Genomic DNA, 20,811 nt, shown 5'->3' on the forward strand with positions numbered 1-20,811 from the left:
AAAAGCTCATAAAAAACTCATATATGGACATCTAGAAGGAAACACATCAAGGTATAAACTTTACACCACCTTCTTCATTAGTCTTATTCTTTAGCAAAAGGCCACCAAAACCATCACTAAGCTTCAAGATCTTCCTTCACAAGGAATACACTCGAGATTAGGGTTTGGAAGGAGTGGAGGCTGATTATGGGAGGTCCAAGGGTGAGTTAATGTCTTGCAATAGGGGTGAAACCCTAAACTTTAGGGTTTAGAGACTGGGCTAGTACGCCCGGCATACCATATGCACGCCCCAGGGTACAAATGGCTTCCGCGATCCCGAGCTTCTCCCGAGTACGCTGCGCGTACCCTCATGTATGCCCATCGTACAGGATAAAAGGTGGAACTTAAACCACAAAGGAAAAAATGTACAAACTTTCATTAGGTCAAAGGGTAAAAGTGAAAGTACCTGATAATCAGATTTTACACTTCCTCTTCCGATGTGCTCTAAATCGATTTCCCACTCCCAATCCCTGGATATCATGTCCTCTAATGTTGGACGGGCTTAATAGCTAACAAACTCCCTGATATTATATCTTAGCATATCATGTTACTGATTCTTCTTCATATCCTCATTTTCAGCATACCGGGATACCAATAAACGTCTCTCTCGGAACTTGGCGGTGGTCTCTACCAAGGTCTCAGTCGTATGCCGCATATCTTGGAACTCCATCGCCAGCTGTTGCACCTCAACAGCAGGTGCAAACTCCCCTCGGAACTGGGTTACAAAATCCGACCAGGTCATGGCCTTAATGGCTAAAGTTCCCTGAGCATAACCAACCTCCTCCCACTAATCCCGGGTTCGCTCCCTCAGACAGCCTGCAGCAAACCTCACATTCGACCCCTCGGGGCAGAAGCTAGTCATCTGATCACACTCCATGTCTGATGTTCATCATTTGGTGGAAATGTTGTCCTTCACCCAAAAGAAAACTGTTGCCCTACATCCCCTAAAAACCTTGAAGGAGAGAGTGTGGGCTACGTATTGACCAGTAGCTACCTCTGATCTAAAGGCCCGGAAACGCTCCCCCATCAACTCGATGAAACGCTGCTTGATCGATCCGAACATCACCGGTGTTGCATCATGGATGCCTCTCGTAATATCTGATGCGATAAACTACTGTAGCCCTCATCAATTGGTTTGGTGTCCATGCCCAATCTCGATCTAGATCCCGAACCTCCTTCTCCGCCATAGGTCATCACCATGTTGAAACACAATACATAAGCAATCAGTACACGCACGAAGAGGTTCACACTCCGAAAGTTTCTCGAAATCATCAAGACCTTCATTGTCTTAGGTATAGATCCTATGTTTTCATTAGTACGGGCCCAATACTACCATCCGTACCTATGTATACCTTCCTCAGGGACTCTCTCTAATTCTCCAACTAACTTCCTACTATCCATTACTTCACTCGCACTATATAGCTCCCTATGCGCTAACACTTATCGTAGGCTTTCCTAGGATTCCCTTTTTCGATCACCTGCTAATATCAACTGTAGAAGAGACTCCCTCCAACTTCTCTAACTGCCTCACAAATACAGTTACATGTTATCGACATCAAATAATTTTTGAATGCTAAATCCTACCCTACAATGGTTGGACTCAAAAAAGAGCTATTTCAATATGGTTGAATTTAACCTTAAAAAATTATCCTATCCCCATAACATGTAATCTTACGCATTCACTTAATAATTAAGTTAATGCACTGCCCCTAATCAGGCCATTCTATTTATTCATCTTAAATCTATAATAGCATGCAGTTCTAAAGGCTCGTACAATTGAAATACAATGCATCTCTCCAAGAAATCTACCATGCAATTACGAACATATCCTCAACCCTAATCTTGCATGCTACACAAATACACATATGTTGAAATTATAAACATGTATGGGTATTTTAGGAAATCCTTACTTCAGAACGACTGATTGCACGTATCACACCCATTTCTTTAAAAAAAATCCATGTATAAAATCCTTTTTCTTTCACAAAGATTTCAAATTCCTCGGTTTGAGTTCAGACATACCCGACTTTGTGCCGGAATCCCTAAAACCAAGGCTCTGATACTGTGACAACCGAGAGGTTTCCATCACTGATTCCCATTGGGAAGCTGGAAAACAGATGTAATAGCATAAAATAGAAATATTTGATCTTTGAGATAATAAGAATAAAATGTGTCATTACATTTATTGCTAAAAATGTTCATTAGGCTAAACAATTACCATCCGAAAAGTTGTAACAGTTCCTAAGATACGTGACATACTTGGATAGTACTTGTTAACATGATCTGAAGGGTATATGATTCGTAAAAATCCGAATCCAAAGGAAAGAGTTATGGAATTTATAAAAATAGAAATCTGCCACGTAATAAAAATTATTACGTCAAAACGGTACCTAGAGATTGGTTAAATTTTGACTAAATGTGAAAAAAAGGAGTTTCTTAGTAATCTTCGATATATAAACTTTAGGAAAAAGTTTGCCGAAAATGGAGTTCATACGAGAGATATATGATTTTTATAAAATAATTTACTTTTAACCCAGCTAGCACGAAAATGAAAATCAAAACTAGCTAAAACATCCTAAAGGACAGTTATAGGACCCATTGAGACCATCACATAAATATAAAGATCGCTTAGATTGCGAGAGACGTGGCCGACCGGTAAAGTGACATGTGGCAGCTTTAATACTCTGGTTCCCATAATTTTTTCCATCAATTTAGGGATTTGCAGCTAAATCATATTCGCTATCGTATAGTAGCTGAACAAAACTGATGTCACTTGTCGGTGGTTATAAAGAAAGAAGGTAGACTAGAATTACTCTCACAAAACAGCGCGGATATTGTTTAAATGATTGACATTGCCCTATATTTTTATTTCGTACTACTTCACTTTTTTTTTATATTCATGTAACACACCTATTTATATGAACAAATACTTAAACGGTAAGGAAACGTAATGACTAAGAATTGTCATCAATGCTAGCTAACTAGTCATCACAAATTACTCCATAAAACTACCACATGTGGAGAAAAGAAAACAAATCACTTTTCCCATGCATGAACATTCCACTCCATCATGTGAGAGATGATCACAACATTCTAGAAGAATGATTTGTCTACATGGCGTATTAGAAAAAAAGATGTCATCAATTTTTTTTATTTAAAAGCATTGAGAACCGAAAAAACCATTGGTATACTAAAAATCAAACCTTCGGGTGCCATTAAACTTTATACTAAAAATCAACCTTCTTTGGGACATTACATCAAACACTTGGGGTGCCTATTCCATCAGAGTAACATCATAATTTCTTTATATATGTTGAGGAAAAATAATAAACGTAAGAACATGTGGAGAAAAGAAAACAAATCACACAAAATAATTTTTCGAATCTAAATTTATTAAAATGCTAAGTGTCTTGTACACGAAAAAAAAATCAGTTTGAATAAAATTTTAAAAAAGAAATAGATATTTGATTTATAATGTGAATTGTCGAGTGACTTCTAATCTTTTACATGAGAATATGAAGATCGGTAGATGATGGTGTTCGGCTTGATGACGATGTTGGACGACACCACGTTGGTACTTAATGATGTCGTGGGAAAAAAGAATCGCATGCAGAGGTTGTGTAGGAAGGAAGAAGATGGATTGTTATAAAGGAGGTCGGTGGGTCGTTTTTTAAGGTTCATAAACTGATTTCCCAAATTTAAAGGTAATTAAAGATTTTCTCTATTTACCATAATTAATCATAGCTAAGATTACTAATATACCCTTATAGATTTAATTAACGATTTATTTTTTCTAATTTTTTATTGGTTCCTATGTCAACAGAAGAGATGTTCATCCACACATGAACTTATATCTATATATCGTACATCTCAAAATTCATTATGAATTAAAAGCTATGTCTCAGGTTGCGTCCCTTTTGGCCCGTTTGTCTTTTTCCCACTTGTCGATAAGACCTTCCGCTAAATCATTTATGTCCTCCGCATCAAAGTTGATATATATATATATATATATATATATATATATATATATATATATATATATATATATATATATGAAAGTGGGTCTAAAGCTGGACCGGATGGACCCGGACCCAGAAAACCCGGAACCGGTTAACGGGATTTTGTAGAACCGGAAACCAGACCAGTATATAGGAACATGTTCCGATTCGGTTCCGGGTATGGTACCGGGTAAAGTGGGTCTAGAACGTGGATAGGTTGCAACCGGATAAAGTGGGTTTAGAACCGGAAAACCAAAAAAAACCGGACTTTTTTTGGTAATTATTTACTACATAGTGGGCTGAACTTTGAAAATGTTCATATTGATATCCCGACTTTGGGGGACTGTAACTCATTGAAAATGAAACCAAAATTGAAAAAATTATAGTCTAATATCATGGAAAAACACTAAACTACACTATGAGAAAAAACCCACATGTCAATCCGACTTTAAACGAATGAGATATGCATGTGTTAACACTTTCACAGAATACAAAATACAAAAACAAATAGCTGAAAAGTTGAAAATTTCCAGTTTTGATATCCCGACTTCGGGGGACTATACAAACTTATAGTCTAAACTCACGTACAAACTCTAAACTACAAGCTGGAAAACCACATGTCAATCCAACTTCAAACGAATTAGATATGCATGTTTTAAAACTTTCACAGAATACAAAAAAACATAAAAACTAAAAACTTTCAGCTTTGATATCTCGATTTTGGGGGACTGTAAGTCAATGAATATAAAACTAAAAATGACAAATTTATAGTCTGAAATCATGTACAAACTCTGAAGTACACGTTGGAAAAAACCGCATGTCAATTGGAGTTGAAACGAATGAGATATGCAACATTTAAACGTTTCACAAAAACCGGTTCCAGCCCTAAAAGTGGTTCCGGTTCTTACCATTGGTTCCGGATTTTAGACCCGGTTTACCCTGACCCGATTGACCCAAACCCGGATTACCCAAAACCTGGAAAAAGCTAATTTTTAAACCCGGAATCAAAACCGGTTCTATATATTTTGGTTCTAACAGTTCCAGTCCGATTCCGATTCCGGTCTGGTTTTCCGGTTCTAAAAAATCATTTAAAAGTCATTTATGTCTAACATAAAGAAAGATTCTAAATAGCGTGAGTCTGTCATGGCGGCAATGTCATGCCTCAAGCATTATGAGTCGTGGACAGTTATGTCGTTTTGTTAAGGCGTGACTAAAAGTCGGAGTTTTATGTATAATTAATAGTTTTATATGTAATTTCTACTATAATTCATTGTATATACATATATCACTTTAGATGATATTTTTTCAAGGCTTGGCATCGAGTATAAGCATTGTAGCGATGGCACGTCATGACGCGACTTTTAGAACCATGGCATAAATACATTCAACATCCTTTGCAAACCAAACAATATTGTAAGCATAATGAATTTTAATTATGTTCAAAATATTATACAAACACACAAAACTATCCGAGTCTTTGTAAGTTTAAATCCATCTAACTCCAAATGGTTTGCCACTTTCCGTATCCCACGTAAATAATCAAACAAACGAAACGCCCCCTTAAAACACTTTATTATTTCCCAATGATGCAATGACCATTGAACTCCATAATTGTTTATTTCTTATAATACACTCCGCTCCCTTCACTTTTCCACTAACTGTGAATGTGGATGCTCTTTCTCAATATTTATTTTAACTATATATTACATTTTTTCTAGAAAATGCACATCTCCCTTTGCGGCTCCAGTTCTAATAGGTCTGTGTTGCATTTGTGAACCCGATAACCCAACTCTAACTTGTGATGTTAATGTAGGACACAACAAATTAAATTGGGGTGTAGTATATGGGCCTTGAAATAAACTCTTGAAGATTATTAGGTACGCCGCTTCTGTAAAGTGTATTCCATCCCAGTAAGCATACATATTGGGATCATCACACGCAGTCGCAAATGATTGTCCACATGTCGCCAACGGATTGTAATTATATGGACCTCCTCCTCCACAGCATGACTTCAAAACCATTTTTCTGAATCCTGCAATATTTTCGATTCCATCACAAGAAGAAAATCAAGATCCTAAATTAACAAATAATATGGTAAATTGTGTATCACTAGCAATATTTTGGCTGTTCCAATATCTAAACACCGGATCTGCTTTTTGGAATTTTGGGTATCAACCACTTGGCTCCCATCGATGTAAAAGAAAGTGATTCGAGCTTATAACATATTGGAAAGTAATAATCAAAATGCCTATTCATCTAATCCGGATCATTCATGAAAAAATAAACGAAGTAGAGATAAGAAAACTAGTACGGATCTAAAGATGGCTACCCTTTCATATATCTTGTTAAGGTTGATTGAAAAATATAAGTAAATTAAAAACCAAAAAGAATAGGGCTAGAAACAAAAGAAAGAGAAAGAAGCCTAGTGAATTAACATTCAAGAAAGGTAGCAAAAAAAAAGAAGAGAGAACTCTGATCAATTAGTGTTGTTTTTTGGTTCATAGAGAGATGGTGTGCCTCTCTAACTAAATCAAAGATCATTCGAATCAACAAAATAAATAAGGCCAACGACATGGAAAATACTTTAGTCCCATCTATGGCTAATTGTGAAATCTCAATTTATCATGTAAATGCAGATGTTAGAACAATAACTGAAATTGCTATCGAAAAAGGTTTCACTATGTGTAGTAATACATATGATATATTAGGAATTGTGAAAAAGGGAGTTGTGTTAAAAATTCACCTCTAGAATGCTCTTTCTATCCGAATTAGGAGGGGGTTATGAGGCCAAACAAAATAAAATAGTTGAGTTATGCCTAGAAAATAGGGTATGAAAAGTTTAATTAAGCATTGTAGATCTTATTGGGGAGATATAACATGGAATTTTACTTTGTAATTCCAAACCGGAAATCGGGTGGTCTATTTTCAATTTAAACCCTTTGTTATTCCACAAGTTTGAAGGTCTAATGAAAGATTTCTTCCTAGCAGTAAAAAGCATATGGGTACAAAAAAAATTAGTTCATCAGTTTCTATGCTCCAGAAGCTTGATCCGATAATAAATTATTGTGGGAAGAAATTAGTAGGTTGATTGACAATAACAAGAAATTTTGATGATTAATATTCAACGATTTAAAGATGTTAGAAAAGTCGGTGAAAGGATATGCTAATTTTCCCTACCAGTGCATGCTACTTTGATAAATTCATAGAAAATGTTGTTTTTGTAGATCTGAATATGGCAGGACCGGATTTACAAGAATGTCGACTGATGAAGCTAAATTAAGTAAGATATACAAAGCCTTTGTTTCTTGATTCTTTTCTTTTGAATTCCGGGATGCATAATCCACTTCCATGAAACGTTTCTATCAGATCGTTTCCCGATCATCATGTTGACGGATTGATAAGGTAGATTTCAGTCCTAGTGATTTTAAAAAATCTAACTATTGGTTAACATATAAGGATTTAGTTGTGGTGGTTTCAAGTAGATGGTTTATGAGGAAGATGGATCCCACTACCTTATATCCTTTCGTTGTCGTCTTGGAAAAAATTATAAAGTTATCGAATATGACGGATGAGATTGTTAATGGTTTCAAGAAAAATATAATAAGAAATAAATGGGTTTGAGAGAAAGCTTCACCAAATCAAAATCGCATACATAAGGAGGAACTCATCGTTTGACTTGAAACCAAAGGAAAGGGTGAAATAGTGGGTCGAGGGGGACGAAAACATGCCTTTTTGCATAGAACTAGAAACAAAAAAAAGAAGGATTGATAGCATCCACAAGCGTACCATTAACAGAAGTTGGATTGTTTATCTGTACGTTAAGGTGGTTGTGTTTGAATTATTTAAGTCCAAATGGTTGGACAATAACTTTTCAACACCTAGACTTTTTAGTAGTAAACTTAGGAAACTATCAATATCATAAGCTACGGCTCAAGAAATCTTATTATCATTTCACGAAGTCAAGAAGTCGGTACGAGGGTATAGTAGAGATAAAGCACCTAGCCCAACAGATTGTCCTTTGCTTTCTTAAAAGAGTTAGTTACTATTCATCCATTAACAAAGGATCTACCTCATGAAGGTAATGATAGACTTTTATCAGTTACTCACTTTGAAAGACATTTATCCATTGACAAAGGATCTAGCTTATCATTCATCGCTTTAGTCTAGAAGGTTGAAAAACTGTTAATTCTTGGTGAGTACATATAGACCAACCGATCTTATTTGTTGTGTCTGTAAAATAATTACGAATGTCTTGTTTTCGAGACTTAAAGTGGTCCTATGTTTGGAGATCAGAACCTCTTAAACAAATTATGTGAAAGGAGTAAAGACAAAGTGGACTCATCATCGGTAGCCTAAATGACATCAATTATGCTTTCTTAAGAAAGTAGTTGTGGTAGTTTCGACATGAGTAATAATATATACTCACAACACTAAGGCTAAATTGGGATTTATGATCCATCATGCGGTGGAGGTGGGGTGGGGGTTATGGATCACTATCTCAAAGAGTAATCACATGTTATCATGTACTAACATGAACCTTCATTACTACATTCCAAAATTCAGGCTACCGATGTGTAGGCTAGCTATAAGTGGGCTATTAACAAAATATAAATTGTAGGCTATATTTCTCATAAACACCCCCACAGTTTGATGATGATGCAATGATAAATGTTCATGTGTGTTGATGATGCTCATGTAATGATAAATGTTCTAAAAGATGCTACATGGCGGATTGTGATTGGTTGAAACCTTACATAGGCCTATGGGCCAATGCGCTTGGCCGAGTACAGTTTTCGGTCTGATCCCTCAAGTATAAATAGGGATGCATGCAGAGTAATTAGTGTGTGTTGTATCTTGTATTCTAGTGTGATATGAAAATCGCAATGTAGTTGAACTTGTGGTGTTTGAGAAATCTGAAATAAAAGAATACTCCCCTCCTGTCTGTGGACGTAGGTCACCTTGACCAAACTATGTAAATATTGTGTCTTGTGCACATGGTGGCTGAAAGAAAGGTAGATATTCTTGAAAGATCACATTGCGCTATTCTATTCAGTTTGACAGATGAAGTACAAAGAGAGGTCGTGGATCAAACAACTGCTTCTGGGCTCTGGGGTAAAGTTTATGACAAGTATCAGAACAACTTTATGACGAAAATGCTATATCAGAAGCAATATTTCTATACTCTTAGGATTTCGCCAAGCACCCAAGTGAAGGATCATCTGGAAAACTTCAATAGGATCATCTTGTACTTACAAGGTGTGAATGTAAAGATTGAAGATGAAGATCAAGAACTTATCCTATTATGTTCGCTGTCGAATTATTATTAGAATTTCGTTGATACCATGTTGTATGGTAGGACAACGATCACTGTGAATGATGCGAATGATTTTTTGATGTCCAACAATCTGAAAAGAAAAGTTTCAGTTGGAGAATAAGTTTCTAGTTCGGTTTTTTCGTAGGCAGACAAAGAGCATCCCAGAGAGGTTCATGTAACAAAAGGAATTCATGTTCTGAATCTAAAGCCAAGATTAAATGTTATAACTACTAGGAAGAGGGGCACTTCAGAAGGGATTGCCCATTGCTGAAGAAAATGAATAATGGTGTTGGACCAAGCAACAACAATGTTGCTGTGGTTCACGGAAATTCTGATGAAGGGGATGATAGTGAAGTTTTGACAGCTTGTATATCTAGTTTTGTTGATTCTTGGGTCTTGGACTCTGGAGCATCCTATCATATGACATGAAATCACAATTGGTTCGACTCCTTCAAAGATTTGAATGGCACAATCATGATTGGTGATGATTGCAGGAGCGATATCAAGGGCAGCGACACGATGCAGATCAAGATGCATAATGGTATGGTCAGGAGACTGGATTGATGGTTCGTCCCTGAACTTTAAAATAACTTGATTTCTCTTAGAACGCTGGCAAAAGCATGGACTGAAATATTCTCAAGAGGGTGACTGGGTAAGAGTTTCCAAGGGTGCTCTTGTAGTTATGAAGGGAATGATGAGTCCTCATGGGATTTATATTGTGAAAGGCTATACAGTTAGGGGAACAGTGACTGTATCCCAACCCTTGGATCAGTATGACGATGAAAGGAAGTTTTGGCATCATATGTTGGGACATGTGAACAAGAAGGGGTTGTTTGGTGGAGATGAAATTGGAAGAGTTGAACCTGATGAAGCTTGAGTTCAAGAGACACAAAGAAGGGTGAAGTTCAGTTCGGTTCAAAACTCAAGCAAGGATAATCTTGAGAGTGTTCACTCAGATGTATGGGGTCCCTCTCATTTGGCCTCGGAAACCCTCTGAGAACACTGGTTTATGAATGTTTGGATGCTCTCCTTATGCTCGTGTGAATGATGGTAAATTGGAGCACGGGAAAATGAAGTGCATATTTCTAGGATATGCATCTGGTGGGAAAGGTCATCGTCTATGGTACACAGAAGATCACATTTGAAAATTCGTTATTAGCATAGATGTGAACTTTGAATCTGCTATGTGTAACAAGAGATGAGGTGGTACAAGTGTTGCCAGGAACGATCGGGGTGCTAGCCAGATGGTGGAGTTTGAAACAGAAAACCCATATAGTTTTGTGATAAATGAGGAACAACAGGGAGGCATGGAACAACTTAGACGTGAGGAATCCCTTATTCAACCTAGGGAAGAAGTGTCTGGTGATGTTGATGTTGGGAAAGAAACCTTGAAGAAGCTTCTGGAGAATGAGTTTGTGATGAACGATTTAGGAGTTGAAAAGAAGGTATCAAGGATGGATATTCAGAGTTATAGAAGACCAGGATGGTCGTGCATTTCTCATTACATTGACAAAATCTTGCGGTCATTCTATTGTGATCGGTCCAAACTTGATGGTGCTTCTTTGGCGGTTCGAATAAATCAGGGAAAAGCTCATTGGGTAGTGATCAAGTGGATCTAGTGACACATGAAGGGAAGTCTTGATGTTTGTCTGGTGTATGGTGCTAATTCACAACATACATATTTGGTTGGATTGATAGACTTAGACCATGAATTTGATCTGCGAATAAGAAGATCATTGGTGGTCGATCTCATTCAAAGTCTTCTTTTGAAGGTGGAGAAACCAATCATATTCTATGAAAGGTTATGCAATCAGATGCCAAGGAGAATCTAGATGACATGATGACAAGATCATTGGCTATAGAGAATTTCAAGCTTTACTTGGACTTTGTTGATGTTTGCAGGAGGTAAGCCACTTCGGGGCTTGATGGCAGGAAGGGAGAGGGAGTTCTTGTTCGAGGTAGAGTTTAGAAGACGCTCAAGTCAAGGTGGAGATTGATAAATGTGAAACGAGCATCTAGATCATTCTCATGCAGCATTTGGAGCACTTGGAACTAAAATTAGCACTTGAGATTCATGGAGCATGTAACAAAGGAACGTATCATCTGAGAAAGGGATGGATCTCCTAACAAAGGAAGGGATAAAGTAACAAAGGAACCAATCTTCTAAAAGGAGGTATGGAGTACCTGGAAGTGGATGGATCTCCTAACAAAGGAAGGGATCAAGTAACAAAGGAACGAATCTTCTACGATTGGATGCACCACTTAGATGTCAAGGTGTATCACTATTAGATATTGATATGCCACGAAGTAACTTGATATGCCACGAATTGACTTGATATGCCACAAAGTCACTTGATATAACACAAAGGGGCCTAATATGCTACAAAGTGACTTGATATGCCACCAAGTGACTTGATATGCCACCAAGTGACATGATATGCCATCAAGTGACTGGATATGCTACCAAGTGACATGATATGCCATGAAGTGACTGGATATGCCACCAAGTGACTAGCTATGCCATTTATGAGGTGGATGTGCCATTTTGGAGTGGATGTGTAGATATCACAACCTTGGAGAGGATGTGATATCCCTTGATCAAGATGCACTATCATCATTCATGACGTTTCATCTTGATGCAAGGATGTGCCACTTGGTTTCTTGATATGACATGGTATCCCTTGACGAGCCGCATGCTATGAACTCCTCTATATTTCTCAAGATTGTTCAAGGAAGCTCAAAAGTTGAAGATCCTAAATGATTATTGCTTGATGTGCCACCATGATGGTCGATATGTCATGATCGTCCTGATATGCCATTCTTGTATTTTGATTTTCCACTATGGATCATAATGCTCTATCATGTGTGTTGTTGATGCTCATGCAAGGAATAATGTTCCAAAAGATGTTGCATAGCGGATTGTGATTGGTTGTAAACTTTTATGGGACTATTGGCCAATAGGCTAGGTCCATTAGTGTTTTAGGTCTGATCCCTCAAGTACAAATAGGGAACTCTGAAATAAAAGAATATTCCCCTCCTGTCCGTGGGCGTAGGTCACCTTGACTGAACCATGTAAATATTGTGCTTACAGTTTTGTTGTTATCTGCTTGACTTCCTAACAATATACATGTAACACCCAAAATATAGAAGGCCGATTAAGGAAAGAAAAGTATTCAATTAGAAAGCCAACTTGTCTAGTCCATGGGGAAGAACTCGATGTGCTGGAAATCAAGGTCGCGTGTTTTTGGAAGACCAACTCGATGATTTGGAGGGGACCAACTCGACAAGTTGGAATGGGTTTGGGAAACCCTAAAATTGGGACTTTGCACCCTATTTAAACACCTTAAGTTGGCCTCATGTCCAGCCTCCACTGTCCAAAACCTTAATCACAAAACCCTAAGCCATTTTTGGTGATTGTGAGTTTACTTTGAGCTTTTTGGTGTTGTTTGGGGGTTTTGAAGAGCAAGGAGTTTGAAGAAGGAGCAAAATTTTGAAGAGAGCTTGCAGATCCAGAAGTTACGCCTCAATTCTGGTTCATATGAGGTATAAAGCTTCTACCTTGCCTATAGTATACTTAAATCTATTTTTAGGATGTTTTCTTCATGTTTTGGTACACGAATGTTGTTTGTTGGGATTTGGACGTCGTATGTGGGCAAACCCTTCAGCTCTAGGGTCTTGAGGGGACTTCATGGAATAAAGGTGACAACTTTATGGCCATGGAAGTCCCATGCAACTTTTAGACCACCTTTTTGGTCTTCTAAGCCCTAGTAGGTCATGAATGCAAGCGAAGGTAGGAGTTTTACATAACCAAATTGTCCCTAGAGCCCAGACATGTGACCTCATTGTCTATCTTGACGTTTTTATGGCTTTTGGAGTTGAATCCAAGCCATTTTGAGTTAGGATTAGAGCTCATTTCTTCTAGGATGGGTTTTAATGGGTAAAGTTGGAAACTTTACCCTCCTAGGTGTGTTTTCGACCCAGATATGGAATATGGGACTTCGATTTGAAGAATAATGGCTTCATGCCTTAAGAAGGCTTAACAGACTGAAGAAATCGATGAGTTCATTGAGGAACTCGACGAGTTGGGTCGAAGCGTCCCGATTTTGTTAAAAGGAAAAAAACTCGACGAGTTCAAGGATCGACTCAACGGGTTGATTTGAGATTTTTCGATCCTGTTGATAGGAGGAACTTGATGAGTTCATTAAAGAACTCGATGAGTTGGATCGCGACTTCAGGATTTTATGATTTATGGAACTCGGCGAGTTGAAGGGCCAACTCGACGAGTTGAGTTAACTCGGAATGTTGACTTTGACTTTGATGAGGGTGTTGACATTGTCATTGACTTTGACCAAAGTTGACCCCTAAGGGGTTATGAGTGTGAGAGGGTAATTAAAGGAAAACTTTATGTGTAGGGGTTTGAGTTGGGTTGATTTCAGAGCTTAGGATTCTTCAGCTAATTTACAGCATTCGAGGTGAGTTACCTTCCCGGTAAAAGTGGGTCTAAAGCACCAAGGCCGGCCCACTAGTAGGAGTTTGTAGTTAGATGATTGTATTTGTGATAATCGTCTGTTATTCCACTATCTGTTATGATTTATGTGCTAGTGTGTCATGATATTATGTGATAGTGGTTGGGGGTGGAATAAACCCTGTATCCTGTTGATAAACCGGAGGATTGGTCGGACACCCATATATGCCTGACAATATGTTTATGTATGGTTATAATATGACATTATATGGTAGTGGTAGGGGTGAAACAGACTACATAACTGGTTGAAATAAACTGGAGGGTAGGTCGGGTACCCTGATATGCCTGACATGGGTAGGTCGGGTACCCAGGTATGCCTGACAGGGGTGGTTCGAACACCCCGGTATTCCTGACATGGGTAGGTTGAGCACCCACGTATGCTCAGCAGGGTAGGTCGGGCACCCAGATATGTCTGACAGTATGTTTATTGTATGGTGTGTGGTATGATGGGGGGAACTCATTAAGTTTTGTGATTACGGTTTTCAGTTTTGGTTTCAGGTACTTCTTCTTTGAAAGGAAAGGAGTTGGCATGATCGCAGCGCATCACTATGATTTTCCGCACATGAGATCTTTGGGAATTGTGCTCTGATGATTTTTTATTATGACATGTTTTGGGTATTGAGATATTGGTTTTGATCATGATATGTGATGATACTATTGATGTTTTTAGACTACTGGTTTTTATAAATACATAATTAAAAACGAAATTTTTGGTCTTGAATTTTGAGATGTCAAAATACAGTAGTCATCTGTGAGGGAGGACATTGGAGGTAACGAAGTAAGTTACACCCAACAATATTATGCAACTGCATTGACGAATCCCATGTATTGGACTTCAAATGTAGAATTGGAAATTACACCCTATCGTTTGGATGGCGTTGAGACAAGATTGTCATAGAGTAGTAATACACAATATCTAGAGGTCGACTGGCAAGTGGTTGGACACCCACCAAATCTGAATCTCAAAATACGCTTAAGAGCAGAAAACTATGGATTTGGAAAATCGTACATATATACGCATATTTGTTGAAATTAAGATGTAATGTTCGTATGGTTGAAGGTTAGGTACAAAAGGGCTCTTCCAATCTGCTGTGGGGAGAGGGGTCTAACATCGGGTACCATTCAAGTCTAGATTTTGTATGGCTTCAATTGAATAACAATATTGGTCGCAATAAGCACGTTAGCCTGCTAAAGAATATTGGTTACATATTTTCGCTCTGAGAGAAGTAAAACGGTGGAGTTATAGGAGGAAGATATGCTATGGGAATAATTAAGAGTCCCCCAATTTATGTAGAAAACTGTCATTCCCAATAAGAAATGATTTGTTGTTAGAATTTTATAAATGGACTAGCTAAAACAATATCATAAATGAATAATAAAAGGAGGGTCCAATGTAAACTAACGGTCCTGTAGAGGGTCCGGTGTAAACTGTCTCCAGTAGAATTATGAAGAAAAGCATTCTTCACAGCTAACGTAAGAACAATCTGTATGTTATACGGTTAGTTAGTCATTGGTTAGTCAGGTTAAATGCTTCATTGCAATCAATACCTGGTTGTTAGATTTTTTACTTTGGCAACAAGGCAATCCTTGTATATGGAAAGAGTTCGATTATCATGAAATTTTTGCTTGAGTAACCACATGAATCTATGAATTGTTTACCCCTCCCGGTCGGGGGAACAAGGGTCCATGTACTATTCAAAATAAGAGCATAAAACTCTCTATCTATGGCTTTATGTTAGTGAGGGTCCTACATAACTTGTAAATATGGTCACGCGACATGGGAAATAGAGGAAGTGATTAGGTTTAAACGTTGAATGGATTCTTGGACTCTTCTTTTTGTGCGGATCATCATTGGATCATTGGTGATTTGTCTAGGTGGTTCAATGATAATGGCAGAAGATGGTGAAGTGTGATATGTAGTCTTGATAGCCTTTGTTGAAGGAGGTGATGTGGAAACTAGGGAGAGGAATTTGGAGAGGAGCCATTAAGATTAGGTGAGAGGAAGGAGCCAGGAAATATTAGTGAAGAATATGAGAAGAGTCAAGGTTGTCATGTAGGTAATCATAGGAGGGTGGTGCTTCGGGTGTAACTGAACTATACGAAGATGTAGACTCTTCGAACAAAACATAACAAGAAATGAAGAATAGTGGATTATGAGGTATTGTCATGATGAGGTGGGACATTAGTGAGTTGTGAGTGAACCATTCCTTTTTCTTCCAGGAGAATCGTGCACCGAGTTTCAAGAAGCATTGGAAGGAGAGATCGGTGTCTTACAATGCTTTCCACATGATCAAACTTTGATGATATTCCATTAATAGTAAAGAAGACTAGGTTTTTATCTAGTATCGGGGGCCTAATATTTTCAATTAAATCAGTCATTGTCTTGATTTTGTGAAGATATTGTGGCCAAGATATCTGTAGTGGACACATTACACAATCTATTATCCACCTCCATTGCTTTTTCGTCATTATTGACTTAGAACAAGCCTTTTAGATTCACTGAGACGTCTTTAACAGTGAAGTTCATGTTCAAATCAACGATGATAGGTTTGGAAAGACCGTGCCATATTTATCGAGTTTCAAAATAGCATCAATCTTCTTCCATTCTATATCCGTTGGCTTAGGCATGGTGTTGGCTACATGGTCCGGTACATCAAAACTAATAGAGTGTGCTGAAAATTGTTCTTTATAATTACAAACTTGTTAGCGAATTTAGTGTCACCATGTCATTTCATGTAATTGGAACTAACATGTGAGCGAAGGGGGCTTCATAATTTGTACTATAATATATGTACGGGTATGTGCGGAGTTTACGCATTTATAATATCGAATTAGAAGCCGGTTCGACGATAAGTCGGGGGTCTAAGGGTAGCGCCCCTAGCGTGGTCCAAGGGGAAAAACCCCTGCCTGGGGTCCCGCGTGGGTGATTATGGTTAAAGTGACGAAATTCATCAGTTTTGAAAACCATTGATTTCCTTATTAAATTTCGGGTTTCGCTGACGTACAACCCATGACGGCCAACCCTAAGAGGCAAAATCTAATTTCGTTTATTATATAAACGACTCTTCTCTTTGAGAAGAGACTCACAACTATTAGCTTTCTTAAAACGAAATCCTTCTAGCAATTTGGCATACGATTTCCGTGTCTAGATTCGTAAGTATCCTCCTGGATTAACCTACGCTGAATTTCTTGCAACCCAGGCATAAGGAAGAAATATCAGTTCAGAAAATGTTCACAAGATCTAAGGGGTATCCAGATCTCCAGCATAAACCCTAAACAACTCCAACAAACTCTGTGCTATATTACCCACTAACAATATTGTTTGATAAAACAGCCTTTGCAGATCTGTTTCCAAGAGTCTTGGCAATTGAAGCTAATAGAGATTGTGTGGTGAGCCAAAGATTAAAATAATATATTGAGGGGGTAGAGTTTTCTGCATCCTTCGAAAAGATTCAATATTAGATTGTTAAGGCATATGAAATGACGTGAATTTTCGAGGTTGTTGCTCAAAGTGGAAGTGGAATAACCTGATCCCTGGAAAAATTAATGTCTTGATCTAGAGAACTCTTAAAAAAAACGACTTACTACTAATGTCAAGTGGATATTGGCGTATAACTTGATGATCATAGCTGCCCTTTGTGTAAGAATGCAGAAGAAAGGAAGGAACATGCACTAGTAAAACGTTTGGTGGCAAACTATATGTGGGCAGAGGGGTGAAATATTTGGCGTTAATTTCGTTCCAGGTAATGTGGATTCATTCGATCACATTTTCAACATCACAACAATTGTAGCTGGTTATCAGTTTAAGGGTAGAGTTTACCTCCTCTATTTGGGAATGTAAAAGGATTGATTCTTCGTGTTATCGTTTCTTGATGCATCGACTTTGTGTACTGTTCAATTCGTGGGAAATCTTTATATGAAAATATTTCAAACAGTAATCTTAGGATGCACATTCATTAATTGCAACATGGGTCGGGGTGGATTGGATGCATGGGAACTCATAGAATGTGTTCAGGTTTTGGTGTCTATCTCCTCAAAGTAACTTGGTGTTGGGGTGCAGTCTTAATTGTGAGATCAAAGGGTGTTACTGTGAGATATTTTTTGCCTTAAAAAGGTGTTTTGTTTTTGGTGGGAAGATTTGGGAAATTGGGAAAACTTGGTGTTTTGTGTATTCTTTCGTGTGTTGTCATTCTGTGTGTTGTGTGTATGTGTGTGTAATTCCATCACGGGAACAAGATTGGCTGAATATACTTCCTGGCTTACTAGCTTACTGGAGTAGAGTCTGAAGTTGGTCTCTGGTTGCTATCATCTGATTTAAGTCTTTATGGGATAAAATGGTGTGATCACATTTCATATAGTACTGGATTGTTTTTCAACGTCCAAAAAAATGTTTCTTTGTCGAGCATAATTTTAACACTCACCAATTTCTGATTGTGAGCTATTTGGGTTATCATGGGTACGTGGATCACTAGACCGGGCATCATGATGCACGAAACCGGGGGTCGAGAGGATTCTGGCAACAAGAATATTTGTGGGGTTTGCATAGAACTGGATTGTTATGTGGTCATAGGTGAATGATATGTTAGTCTATCAGTGGTGTATTTATATTCCTAATGGACTGTTAAACTTCATATACAGGTGGTGTCGCTTTGTAAGATGTGTTTTTGTTCGGGGTTCATTATCCTTATAGTATATATCTGGCTGTTAAAGAAAAAAAAAGTACCAAATTTATCTGGAGAACGGATAATCTGCATGGCAGCATTGTAGTAGTCAGCATAGATGATGATGACACTGGGATGCAGCTCTCGGAGGTGGTTTAGTTTTGTTTGCAGCAGTTCATTGTGGTATTCGGCAAGCGTATTGAACTTGATGAGGCAACCGGTTCTGTTATCATACTCTTCTTCTTTTTCAAAGAAATGGCTTGTTAGAATCATACCAGAACACCCAATTGGAAAAGTTCCTGGAACAACCAGTGTTTGAGCCCCCATATTAATTAGTTCCTGTATTTAAAACTATTAGAGTCAATCCCAGGAGAAAATCATAAACTAGAAAAAGAAATTTGTGAATGCATGGTAAGTTGTTGGTAGTGATCATAAATTAACATATAGTTTGAATGATTTGAGTAGTTACATTAATTGCTGAGATGATGGTATCAATAACAAGTGGAACGTATGAATTGAGCTCATCGATTGGTTTATTATCAACAATTGGATTGTTGTAATCGGTTCCACCAATCTCTCCCATTAGGATCAAAGAACGCCCAATTATGTTTCTACAATCTGCCAACAATTATAATCAATACAAGTACTCACTAAATACTGTTTGAATCTCAAAATTATAAACAAGAATCTTTGACTTTTTAGAAAATTATAATCCCAATATATAACAAATATTATGCACACATATGGTTAGCACAACTGTATACAGTAGAAGCACATATGTATGTTTGATTACCTGAACCTGACGCGTTGCTGCAAATAAAAGGCAGTGATTGTTTAAACCATGTCAATTGATCTCCTAAAGAAACATTGGCTGCAGCATTAACAGTCCCTCTTGCTTCATGAAACGATGTATCCAATGCTGTTGCAGCCACCACCGCGTAATTAAGTCCTTGTCCAAATTCCACCACTTTGTCATCCTCCTTGTCATGCAGAAACGGTGGTATCAATGGCAACCCAAGACTCTCAGCTTCAGGAAGAACAAAAACTCAAAATGAACTACATAGTTTGTTAATTAGAGACTATCTAGAAGATGTCAAATATCTAAAACAAACACTAGGGTTGGTACAAAGAAATCAATATGAAGTTATGATAATCATGGGGAAAAAAAAGTAAACTTAGATCAGAAACTTGCATGGAACAAAGATAAGGTTTCTCCAAGATGTAGGACAATTTTTAATTCACGCTTAGCATTACACATCTGGATTTTGCTTGTCCAGAGTGAAATGCTTTAGGTATTTGTCAATGCATGAACGAAATTCAATGTATGTATGCAATGGTACTGACAACTAGAATCTGATTTATCATAGACATACCTTAAAGTCTTAAACCACAAGTCAAATTGAATCCTCAATCAAACAAAACTACTCTGAGTCGAGTCTATTCTGGGACAAACCAATTTGATCTACGTCCAATCAAATCTAGCCGTTTACTGTGATATATAAATTGTTCTAGCTAGGACTCAACCATTACCAGTCACATTTGATAGTTATTAGTTTCACACACACACAGGACTTACCTAGGAAATCGATGAGGAGGCGACCATTGGAGGCACGACCCGTGGGTTGATGAAAGAAGGTTTCTCCGTAAGGCCACCGAAGAGCATCAACGTCTGTGTGGGATATGGAGGCGATTTGTTTAATGTTTCCGGTGTCGGCCAGGGAGTCACCAAAGCTGAAAATGGTTGTATAACATCCATTCACATACATGCTAGTATTCCATAACACCTGCAAAATCATTAAGAACAATGTAATGGACCAAGAACATGTAGAAAACTCCATTACAAGATGCTCCAAATATATTTATACTGTTTGAAAAGAAAAGAAAGAAGGTAACAAAATTTCCTGCGGAAGTTATAGCATGGAGCTCCCATTATATAAACAAATCACTTATGTGGATAAATATAATGAAAAGAGAAATAACATGTTATTCAATTAAAATTTTGTATTTTTTAACATGTTTTTCATTTTATTAGAAAAACATGTATGGTTTTTTGGATTTTGAACATGTTTTTCATTTTCTTGGTAAAACATACCCACAATGTTTTTTTTTCCACCTTTCTCTAGCTAGATTCTTTCTTCTCTTTTCTATTAGGGTTAATATTTAAAGAGTAATGTGAAACCAATATACTAAACTGTAAAAGAGTTTTAAACGTGCACATTTTGGACATTTTGAGAATATTTTTTTGTGGATGAGATCCTTATTCAAATTGAAATT

The 20,811-nt window shown here is 37.6% G+C and overlaps 1 protein-coding gene across 1 annotated transcript; it reads right to left on the reverse strand.

The window, feature by feature from the left end:
- Positions 1 to 5,446: 5,446 nt before the first annotated feature.
- LOC145132084 (GDSL esterase/lipase At1g28610-like) lies at positions 5,447 to 20,438 on the reverse strand. The gene is made up of 5 exons (XM_079066738.1): positions 20,114 to 20,438; positions 19,331 to 19,564; positions 19,007 to 19,155; positions 18,600 to 18,876; positions 5,447 to 6,069 (listed from the first exon to the last, which is right to left on the reverse strand). Exons 1-5 carry the CDS (start codon positions 20,373 to 20,375, stop codon positions 5,741 to 5,743), a joined length of 1,251 nt encoding a protein of 416 aa, XP_078922864.1. The 5' UTR covers positions 20,376 to 20,438; the 3' UTR covers positions 5,447 to 5,740.
- Between the last annotated feature and the right edge of the window lie 373 nt (positions 20,439 to 20,811).

Source organism: Lactuca virosa, chromosome 8, assembly GCF_052849685.1.
Source record: "Lactuca virosa cultivar CGN04683 chromosome 8, Lactuca_virosa_CGN04683_v6, whole genome shotgun sequence".
In the NCBI taxonomy this organism is placed as follows: domain Eukaryota; kingdom Viridiplantae; phylum Streptophyta; class Magnoliopsida; order Asterales; family Asteraceae; genus Lactuca; species Lactuca virosa.

What these genes read in the sequence shown, in the direction of transcription:
- LOC145132084 (XM_079066738.1), bottom strand. Translation starts at nt 20,375, where the DNA reads ATGGAGTTTTCTACATGTTCTTGGTCCATTACATTGTTCTTAATGATT. An exon ending in CCTCCTCATCGATTTCCTAG is followed by an intron (nt 19,565 to 20,113) that starts GTAAGTCCTGTG and finishes TTCTTCCTGAAG; the next exon opens with CTGAGAGTCTTGGGTTGCCA. An exon ending in CCGTTCTCCAGATAAATTTG is followed by an intron (nt 6,070 to 18,599) that starts GTACTTTTTTTT and finishes AAAATATTGCAG; the next exon opens with GATTCAGAAAAATGGTTTTG.